Source organism: Panthera uncia, chromosome F1, assembly GCF_023721935.1.
Source record: "Panthera uncia isolate 11264 chromosome F1, Puncia_PCG_1.0, whole genome shotgun sequence".
NCBI lineage: Eukaryota > Metazoa > Chordata > Mammalia > Carnivora > Felidae > Panthera > Panthera uncia.
In genome coordinates, this window is record NC_064813.1 from 9,666,692 (window position 1) to 9,677,904 (window position 11,213).

At 54.2% G+C, this 11,213-nt stretch overlaps 1 protein-coding gene across 1 annotated transcript in view; it reads left to right on the forward strand.

The window, feature by feature from the left end:
- STYXL2 (serine/threonine/tyrosine interacting like 2) overlaps positions 1-10,968 on the forward strand; it is a 29,749-nt gene extending 18,781 nt beyond the window's left edge. Inside the window, exons 5-6 of the mRNA XM_049633866.1 lie at positions 1,417-1,634; positions 7,628-10,968. Of these exons, the coding sequence (XP_049489823.1) occupies positions 1,417-1,634; positions 7,628-10,449 (3,040 nt within the window). The 3' untranslated portion in view covers positions 10,450-10,968. The remainder of the gene's footprint in view (positions 1-1,416; positions 1,635-7,627) is intronic.
- The last annotated feature ends 245 nt before the right edge of the window (positions 10,969-11,213 follow it).

Below are 11,213 nucleotides of genomic sequence, written 5' to 3' on the forward strand. Positions count from 1 at the left end.
CATATATAGTATGATACATATATAGTATGATATATATAGTATGATATGTATGTAGTATGATATATGTATAGTATGATATATATGTATATATATATAGTATGATGCTAAATTACAAATTATATATACAGTGTGATGCTACCTGAGCAATATATAGGTGTGTATGTGTATGCGCTTTTGCATAAGTAACAAATTCGAAACAAACGAGATAAAAGCGTAACCATCTAGGCGATGGTTCTACCACTGATGTTTATCTTCTTTAGGTTTCTTTTGAACCGGACGGATTTCCTAAGGAAACACCACTTGTTTTTATAATCAGAAAAAAATGTTATTTTTTTAAGTTTATGAGTGGTTTCCCAAACAAAACCCAAAGCAGTTCCTTCAGGATCTTCTTGCCAGTGCGTAATTGGCACCAACAGGCTAGTTTGTGAAACTAATTCTCCCAGTGTAAATACTCAGATACGCAGAAGCAAAGGAGGCAATTTGGGGCCCCCGTGGCAGGCAGTAGGGAAGATAAGTTTGGACTGTGGGTCTTGAGTACTCCCCCGGAAGTAGTCTGTCGCCTAGAACCTGATTCTCAGAGCTGGACACCAAGTCCTGAGCGATCTCCAGCTAGCTCTGCAGACCCAGAAACATTCACATCGTGCTCACCAGGGACCCAGACACCTCCAGATAGCCCCAGGCTTCTGCTCCTTCTCTGGCAACCCTGTCTTCACTGATTCATTGCAGCAAAAAGAGCTCTGAACTAGAAACCAGAAACACCTGCCCTTGTTTGGTCCTTTTTCCTTTCAGTCTTGGGAAGTCAAAAAAGCTGTCAGATTCACTTTCCGAATCTTCGAATGGGAATAAAAATAGTTGCCCTGTCTACCTCTTAAGTTTAGTACTAGGGATACAATAAGATGATGCATGTGAAAGGACTTTGAAAAAGTGAAGCACACCGGGTTTGATTACTACTTTTGTCTGCCACTTTTGTGTCTTTTTTTTTTTTTTAAGTTTTATTTATTTAAGTCATCTCTACACCCCACATGGGGCTCGAACCCATGACCCGGAGATCAAGAGTTGCCCACCCCTCCGACTGAGCCAGCCAGGCTCCCCTGCCACTTTTGTGTCTTGATGAATGTCCATTCCCAAGGCAGAGGGTTTTTAAACCAGGGATCTGTGGACCAAAGATTTCCTTACACATCAGTCTTGTTCCCTTCATCCTGCCCTTCCCTGCCTGGCTCCCTGTGCCTTCTCTCTCTGGCCCCCGCTTATGACTGTATTTGCAGTGAGCCAGGGACACATCTGGCAGCACAGAGGGCACTCACGGAGCTATGGCCTTCCCGAGCCAGCCGAAGCAGGCTGTGGGTCTCAGTGGCGGAGCACCTTTCCTTTCTAGCTCTGACTCTGGCAAACATGTCTCTGCCTCTTTCCCCCCAGGAGTGTAGCTGTGAACAAGGCGAGGCTGAAGAGGCTGGGAATTACTCACATCCTCAACGCCGCTCATGGCACCGGCGTCTACACTGGGCCCGAATTCTACACTGGCCTGGAGATTCAGTACCTGGGTGTGGAGGTGGACGACTTTCCCGAGGTGGACATCTCCCAGCATTTCCGGAAGGCTGCCGAGTTCATCGATGAAGCCCTGCTGACCTATAGAGGTGAGGGGGGAGGGGGGAGTCTGCCTGCTCCAGGCTGCTCGAATTAATTCCGCAAGGGGGAGAAGCAACCAGGAGAGCTCATGGAAACCTCTGGGTTATCTGTCGTGTCTGGAGGCGATCTGTCTTAAGATTTTTGTCTCATTCTAAGAAGAGGGGAAAGGAACGGATGATCATGCACCTTATCGGTAATGACTGAGGGCCTAACAGGTGCCGGGCGCTGTCGTAGGTGCGGTGGTGGAAGATGCAGACAAGGGTCCTGCCCTTTGAATCTCACACAGTGGTGATGGCAGAGAAGATTACAAAGAAAAATGTCCGTGACAAGCGTGAGGCAGAGAGACTAAGCAGGACCATGTGTTGGAGTGACCGGCCAGCTCCTTGGGGAGGCTGGTTGAGAGGTCCTCTCTGAGAAGGGGCCATTTTACCCTGAGTGACAAGAAGGAGCTGGCCACGGAGAAGTCAGAAGAAGAGCATTCCCGGCCAGGGGAAAGTGCTAGCACAAAGCTCCAAAAGTGGGGTAAGCGGGGCGCGTTCAGGATCACAGGCCAGAGCGGATCGGCGTGGCGGGGAAGGGTCAGAGTGGCAGAGTGGCAGGGGCCCCGACACGCAGGCAGCTGACCGCCAAGGTGAGGGAGTGGAAAAGCGCCTTGATCTCATCTGCGTTTTAGAAACCTCGCTCTCTGGGCTTGGGAGACCCCAGCGGTGGGAGCCGGCAGAGTGGATAGGACGCTTCAGTGCGGACGGGCCCGCAGTCCATGCCGCGGGGGCGGCTGGGAGTGTCACAAACCTGGGCTTGAGGCCAGGCTTTGCTACTCTCTCTATTCCATGGGACCTTGGGCGGTTCCCTTCTCCAGCAGAGCCTCAGTTTCCCTTGTGTATAGCACAGAGACAAAGAGACCTAATCGTCCTAAAATTGCTGTGAGGAGTAAAATTTTATTTATTTATTTTTTTAATTTTTTTTAACGTTTATTTATTTTTGAGACAGAGAGAGACAGAGCATGAATGGGGGAGGGTCACAGAGAGAGGGAGACACAGAATCTGAAACAGGCTCCAGGCTCTGAGCTGTCAGCACAGAGCCCGACGCGGGGCTCGAACTCACGGACCGCGAGATCATGACCTGAGCCGAAGTCGGACGCTTAACCAACCGAGCCACCCAGGCGCCCCAGGAGTAAAATTTTAAAACGCACATAAGAGTTGCAAATAAATATGTTATGTATATATGTATATTTATAAATACGTATCTATACATAGAATGTTTTTATATACGTATAAATTTTTATTAAAGTGAAATTTATGAGGGCACCTGGCTGGCCCAGTCAGTTAAGCTCTGACTTCTGCTCAGGTCAGGAGCTCCCGGTTCATGAGTTCGAGCCCCACCATCGGCTCTGGGCTGACGGCTCAGAGCCCGGAGCCTGCTTCGGATTCTGTGTCTCCTTCTCTCTCTGCTCCTCCCCGGCTCACGCTCTGTCTCTCAACAGTAAATAAACGTTAAAAAAGTGAAATTTATCAATTTTACATATATATATTACATACGTATGTATATATATGAAACGGTTTTCTCCTTTTTTTCAATGCTTTAAAAAAAACAACTTCTTTTTAAAAATGTATTCCTTCTGACCAATGTGATCTGAGCGTGTGTCCAAAATGCCAGCGGGGAGAGGATTTCTTGGGCTGCTTGTCGCGCGCAGCGTCCTGGCGACTCCAGCGGGCGGCGCAGTGGAGATCGTGTAGACGCGGCCTCGGGCGGCGGGCCTGGAGCAGCCCCTAGGGCCGGTGACTATCAGCGGAGCAGACGCGCAGCCCCAGAAGTGGGGCGACAGCGGGAGCCAGAGGGCAGGAGAAGCTGCCGGGCGCGTAGAGGGGGGGCCTGGGTGGACCGGAGCTGCGCCACCTGGGTGTCGTCAGGGCTTCGAGGAAGTGGGCGGCGCTGTGGGCCGCCCTGTGGCCCGAGCGGTGCGCAGGGTGCCTGGCCCAGGCGCTGGGGACACCCGGGGGAGCCCCGTCACCAGCAGGGGCCCGAGCCGGCACACCTGACCCCTGCTCTCGCATTCAGCCCGCCGTGTCCCTTCCCCCTCCCCGCCCGCCCGCACCCCTGCCGGACAGGGAGAGGACCTTATCCTTACCGGGGTTGCCTCTGGGGTGGTTACTCCTCCCGTCAGGGCCCTGATGGTTGTCACCATCCCTAGAAGTCGCCCCTGAGCCTTAGTTTCTGTGATTGCCTCCAAGATGCTTGGGAGACAGCTCTTAAGGAAGAAAGCGAACACTGGGCTGGGTGCTTCATGTAATAATCACAGTGCCCACAGCCAGAGGATGTTACTTACATTTTACAAATGGGAAATTGAGACCCACGGAAGGTTTAGCGACTTTGCCGCTGTGTAATAATCAAGATTAGTATCTTGGTTGCTGGTATGTAGGACCCGTCTCAAACTACCTAACCATCGCCAAAGGCATTAATTACAATACAAGCACAAATCCAAAGAGGAGAATGTGGCCCCAGGATCATCTGGAACAAGGACTGGACAATCTCAGGACTCTTGGTTTCCATCTTCTCTTTTTCTCCCTACCTCAGACAGCAAGGCCGCCCGCAGGCCTGGGCACAGACTGGCTAACTTCCGGCCTCAGTCCCATTTCCAAAGTTCCCTGAGAGAGAAAATTCGCCTGGCAGACTCTGGTCCTTTGTCTACCCTGAATTCTATCCATGGTGGCAAAGGTGGGGAGGGTGGTTTCCGGGCAAGTCCTTCTTGGTTTTCTCAGGTATGGAGAGAGGGAAAGTTCTGAGGCGAACGAGAATTATGAATCGGAAGAATACAGCACACAAGCCTGCCATGTAAAGGCATACTGAGAATGGGGAGAGAACTCACTCAAGCCCAGTGCTCTCTCCACCCTTCAAACTTTTACAGCAGAGAGAGCATGTCGTGATGCAACCTCCCTCCCGCAGCGGCCCTGCTGCTAATCAAAATGGAGGCTGCAAATTAGAAAAAGACCACCTCCCTCCAGCTGTCTTACAGCTGGAAAGTTTTCATCATAACCAAACAAATCTACTTTGACTTCAACGCGAAAGGCGCCCCCTGGAGTTGTGTAGGGCACAGTCTATACAGTGCTAGTGTGACCTTGAACCTAACAGAAAATGCACAATCCTGTCACCCAGGGTCTGACCCACTTAGGCTCTCCCTTCTTCCAGAGGCTGCCGCTGAGGCTCCACGGAGGCATCCCAGGGTGCCAGGCACACATTCCACATCATGGGAAAGCATGGCCCACCCAACTTTGTCTCTGCCAGACTGAGTCTAAGAGGCATTTGATGTCCCTATGAGGAAGCCTGGCTGGTTGTGCCTGAAGCGTCCTGATGTGAGCTGGCCTGGTAACTCCTTCAAAGGAAGGAAGGAGGACTTTGGTGCCGGCAGTAGCAAATGGTGGCCTGGGCAGCCAGTTAAAGGGAGGTCGTTGGTGGGGCGCCTGGGTGGCTCAGTGGGTTAAGCGTCCGACTTCGGCTCAGGTCATGATCTCACGGTTCGCGGGTTCGAGCCCCGTGTCAGACTCTGTGCTGACAGCTCGGAGCCTGCTTGGGATTCTGTGTTGCCCTCTCTCTCTGCCACAACCCCACTCACTCTCTCTTTCTCTCTCTCTCTCTCTCTCAAGAATAAACAAAACGTCAAAAAATTTTTAAAAAATTCTTGAGAGAAAGAGAGACAGAGCGTGAGTGGGGGAGGAACAGAGCAGGAGAGGGACACAGAATCCAAAGCAGGCTCCGGTCTCCGAGCTGTCAGCACAGAGCCCAACGTGGGGCTCGAACTCACAAGCCGTGAGACCATGACCTGAGCCGAAGTCGGATGCTCAACCGACGGCGCCACCCAGGAGCCCCTTAAAAGTTTTTCTTAAATAAAATAAAAAAAATAAAGGGAGGTCCTTGGAGAGACAGCTGAGCCTGGAGCTGGGGTGGGAGGAGATGAGAGAGTGAATCTGTAGATGCACCTTAAGCAGCTCTGATTCTGCCCACTTGCCTCCCTCTAGTGACTGCTGGCCTTTAATAATGCCTTTCAGCATCACTGGGCCTCAGGTCCCTTTTAGTCTTGCCTTGGTCTCCCACCTCCTGTGTGACAGATACGGTCTTAAGTTATGCAAAGACGTACTAATAAAAGTCATCCCCCCGCCCATCCTATATCGTTAGCTAGTACTCTTCACCGACTGGACAAACATCCCCAAAGACTGCTGGCAAATAGATTGATGACAGCCTGGACTGTCAGTGGCTCCAGGCTGCACTGTAAACAGCCATTAGAATAAAGGCACAGAAGGCGTGTTTGTCACGTTTATGAAGGATACAAAGCAGAAAGCGAGGCTAGGGGATAATTGATCTATTGAATGCTAGGGTCAAGACTTGGTAAAAGTGTTGGTTAGCTTATAAGAACCGGTTATATCTACCAAATACACGAATAGGAATTTGTAAAGTTAGCCTTATGTTTTAAGAATGCTACAAAAAAATTTTTTAAAAAAAGCTTTCCAGGTTTCAGTTGATATAAAATAATCTGAGTTCATTTGGGGACATAGCCATGCACACTGCAAGCTTAAATGGCACCCGCGAAGGCTCGATGCCCAGAATGAGAGTGGAGAGAGGCCCACTCTGCTCTGTGTGGGCCAGTCCAAACCTGAAATACATGTGCTACATCCTTTTTTCTTTTTTTAATGTTTATTTTTGAGAGAGAGAGAGAGAGAGAGAAACAGAGCACGAGTAGAAGAGGGGCAGAGAGAGGGAGACACAGAATCTGAAGCAGGCTCCGGGCTCGGAGCTGTCAACACAGAGCCCAACGCGGGGCTCGAACCCACGAACTGGGAGATCATGACCTGAGCCGAAGTCGGACTCTTAACAGACTGAGCCACCCAGGTGCCCCTATCTGCTCCATCCTGACACAGACTCTTAAGAAAAAAACTGATAAAGTTTCATTTGCAAGGTTGGTTAGTATAGTAATGGGACACGAAAAGGTGTCTGAATAATGACTGAAAAACCTAGAATCGCCAGGAAAAGAAAAAAATTAATGAAGAATATGATAGCGATCTTCTTAAGTAGTTTTTGTATGAAAGCCCCTGTTCATATAGATGTGTTCGTTATTGACCTGGGTGCCCATTATAGGAAGGTATACTTTGCCCTAACATATGAAAGAAGTTTCAAAAGAGTAGATTGATCTAAATATGGAGTGAAGGGTGTGTGTGTGTGTGTGTGTGTGTGTGTGCGCGCACAGGATACTGAGCTCCCTGTCACAGAAGGATCCAGTCTCCACTGGATGATGAATGACCCAGCCTCAGGGATTCTGTAAAGGGAATTCTCAAGTGTCTGTTATGTCTGTGGTGCTTTCCCACGCTGAGACTCCATGTGTCTGTGATTCTTCACCTTAGCTGCATTTCTTTTCTACTTTCTCCCCACTTCCCCTACCCTTTTTTTTAATGTTACTTATTTATTTTGAGAGACAGAGAGCGCATGCGAGAGCATGCACAGGGGGAGGGGCACAGAGAGAGGGAGAGAGAGAATCCCAAGCTGCTTCCTCGCCATCAGCACAGAGCCCATCATGACCTGAGCCGAAATCAAGAGTCAGACGCTTAACTGACGGAGCCACCCAGGCGCCCCCCCACCCCAATTCTTTTATTTCTCCTCCCTCCGATGCTCGGCTTGGCCAGAAGAAAGTAGTCGTGCACTCCAGTGTTTCAAAAGCGGGGATGCTGGTTAGTTCCCTTTCCCTCCTTCTCTCTGCCCGTGTTCAGACAGTGCAGAAAACGCTTACACGAGTGCAGGCGGCCTCCCTGCCCTCTCAGACATCTGTGATCTGGGGCAGCGATGCTCGTCCCTCACGGGACTTGAGCGCAGATGAATGCCGGGGGCAAGCAAATGTATTAAATCCAGCACATCTAAACAGTTCTTTTTAACAGTGCTCTAAAAAAAAAAAAAAAAAAAAAAAAACCTATAAGGCAGCCACTGTGGTTACATTAGTATCTCTTGTGGTTTCTTTCAGGGAAAGTCCTGGTCAGTAGCGAGATGGGCATCAGCCGGTCAGCAGTGCTGGTGGTGGCCTACCTGATGATTTTCCACAACATGGCCATCCTGGAGGCCCTGATGACTGTGCGTCAGAAGCGGGCCATCTACCCCAACGACGGCTTCCTGAAGCAGCTCCGGGAGCTCAATGAGAAGCTGATGGAGGAGAGAGAAGGAGACTCCGGCCAGGAAGGGGGGACAGATGAGGCTGAGGAGGGCGAGGACGCGGGGAGCAGCAGCAGGGCCAGGGTGGGCGCCCTCACGGTGGAGGAGGAGGACGACACCCCCAGCCACCTGAGCGGCTCCTCCCTGGGGAAGGCCAGCCAGGCCTCCAAGCCCCTCACCCTCATTGACGACGACGAGGAGGAGAAGCTGTATGAGGAGTGGAGGAAGGCGCGGGGCCTCCCCACAGCCAAGGCCCCCCCGGGGGGACACGGCGGGCGCTCGGCCTCCGGCCAGGATGGCGGGGGGCCTGAAGACGAGCACGTGGACAGGATGATCCGGGAGTGGCAGAGCCGAAATGAGAGGTACCAGGCGGAGGGGCATCAGAGGTGGGGTAGAGAGGAGGCAGAGGTGGAGGCGGGCGACGCCGAAGGCTTCGTGACGAGGCGATGCAGGCACACCCTGAGCGAGAGCAGCACTTCGGCGAGCGTCCGCAGCCGCGACGTTCGGGTCCTGGAGCAGCAGCTGGAGACGAGCGGCCAGAAGCGAGGGGGCAGGCGCCGCTCGGACTCCGTGTCCACCGAGAGCACCTGGGACGTGTGGAACCAGAGGCTGCTGGAGATCGAGAGGGAGGCCTCCCGGGAGTACCACTCCAGGAGCCAGCGGGAGGCGGCGGACGCAGGCTCCGAGGCGGGGGGCAGGGTGCGAGAGGACGACGAGGAGAGCGTGTCCTCCGAGGCCAGCTCGTTCTCCAACTTCTGCAGCAGGAACAAGGACAAGCTCACCGCCCTGGAAAGGTGGAAGATCAAGAGAATCCAGTTCGGATTCCACAAGAAAGAGCTGGGGGCCGGGGACGGCAGCACCGAGCCAGGGGCGGAGGAGGCAGAGGGCGAGAGGCGTCTCTCCGACGTCGACCTGACGGCCTACCAGGCCTGGAAGCTGAAACACCAGAAGAAGGTGGGCGGCGAGAACAGGGAGGAGGTAGTGGAGCTCAGCAAGGGCGAGGACGCTGCCTCGGCCAAGAAGAGGCAGCGGAGGCTGGAGCTGCTGGAGAGGAGCAGGCAGACGTTGGAGGAGAGCCAGTCCCTGGGAAGCTGGGAGGCAGACAGCTCGGCGGCGGGCAGGAGCATCCCCCTGTCCGCCTTCTGGTCGGCGGCCCCTTCGGTCGGCGCCGGGGAGGACGCGGCATCGGTGCTCAGCACCCAGAGCCACGGCTCGCGCCCCTCTCAGGCTGGAAGCAACAGAGGCGGATGCCCGGCCTCTGCCCCCGGCCCCGCACCGCCTGACCTGCCCGTGGGGCCTGGAGACACCATTTCCATCGCCAGCATTCAGAACTGGATTGCCAGCGTGGTCAGCGAAACTCTCGCCCAGAAGCAAAACGAGGTGCTGCTGTTGTCCCGCCCGCCGTCCGTGTTGAGCGCGAAGGCGGCGCCGGAGGCCAGCTGCCTGGGGGATGACCAGGTGTCCCTGCTCAGCGGACACGGCAGCTCCTCCCCGGGCGCCTGCCTGCTGCCCCGGGGCCAGCCGGGACCCGGCCCCGACTCGCAGTCCCTGCTGTCCTCCCGCACGGCGCCGGGCTCGAGGGCCGAAGGTCTTGGGAGCAAAGTCAGGGGGACCAGCAAGCCCGTCTACAGCCTCTTTGCTGACGACGTCAGCCTGAAGGAGCTTGGCCGGAAGGAGAGGGAGATACAAATGGGGCTGAGGGAGAAGATGTCCGAGTACAAGCTAGAGAAGCTGGCCTCCGACCACAGACGGAGCTCCCTCTTCAAGAAGAAGAAGGTCAAGGAAGATGAGGAGGAGGATGGGGGTGACAGGGACGAGGACGCTGACAGCGCCATAGGGAGCCTCCGCTACTCTGCCCGCAGCAATTCCCAAAAACCCGAGACAGACACGTCCTCCTCCTCCCTGGCTGGCCCTGATCGCCGTGGCAGCGCTAGCAGCGTCGGCAAAGACACGGACGGCAGTATCGCTAAGTGGCTCAGTGGCCTCAGGACAGAGGAAAAGTCTCCTCCCCAGAGCGACTGGCCTGGAGGCTCCAGGGGGAAGTACACCAGATCTTCCCTGCTCCGGGGGACGGAGTCCAAGTCCTCCAGCTACAAGTTCTCCAAATCGCAGTCGGAGGAACAGGACACGTCCTTCTACCGTGAGGCCAGCGGCAACTCCGTAAGGAGCACCTCACGGATCTCTTCCTCCTCTACCCGGGGGGGCAGAGAGACGCACACGTTCTCCCGGTCGATGTTCAGCGAGACCTCGAGCTCCCGGGAGGAGAGCCCGGAGCCCTACTTCTTCCGCCGGACCCCCGAGCCCTCGGAAGGGGGAGAGTCCCCGGAACCACGGCGTCGGAACTGGGCCGGGCCCAGGGACTGGGAAGACGTGGAAGAGTCGTCCAACTCAGACTTTTCTGAATTCGGAGCCAAGAGGAAATTCACCCAGAGCTTCATGAGGTCTGAGGAGGAGGGAGAGAAAGAGAGGATGGAAAGCAGAGAAGAAGGGAGGTTTGCTTCGGGGCGGCGGTCCCAGTATCGGAGAAGCACGGACGGAGAGGAAGAGAAAGAAATGGACGACGAAGCCATCATCGCTGCCTGGAGACGTCGGCAGGAAGAAACCAGGACTAAGCTGCAGAGAAGGAGGGAGGATTAAGCTGGGCCGGGCGGACCTGGGAGACTGGGAACATGGCAAGAAGCCGCGCGGCTTAGCACAGGGATCAGGACGCACATTGCCACCACCCGCCAAGGGACAGGGACGTGGAAGGGATCGTTCTGCGGGGCAGAGCCTAAAAGAGAGGTACCAGGCAGCAGGGCCCCAGAGGCGCGATAGAGGGGAGGAGGAGAGCCGTCGGCGTGCGGTCTGCATGCTAGGCCACCGGACACCATTTTCTGTTGCCTGGCGTCCTCTTGAGCTTTGACGCTTCCCTCGTGTACTTGACAGTGTCCGTCACCTACTGGCGAGGTGAGCTCGTGATGGAACCAGAGCTTGCCAGAGACTTCGGCTTACGTCCGCGGGAGGACTGAATGCAGGACGTGGTCCGGTTTGTGGTTCTGTAACGAGACCCAGGAAATGTCTCCTGTGGCAAGTCTCCCCTCTCCTGACAAAGCTGAGTTCTGGTTGTTCCTTTTCAGTGCTTTGGATCTCCATTAAAGTGGTATGTTGTCAAACATTTCCCCTTCGCTCTGGTCACTTTCAGCTCACTTGAACCCACCTTAAAAGACAGAGGCGGGTTATCACGAGCCAGCCTCACCTCCTTCCATAACGCTGTGCCTCCAGACAACAGCACTGTCATCACATTAAAACAGTAATCAAGTATTTCACCTATGATACAACGTAGTGGGAAGACGTGAGGAGGACCCTTGAGAGTAACCGTGAATTAGACCGAGACTGGGTTTTATTGCGGTCAGAGATACAGG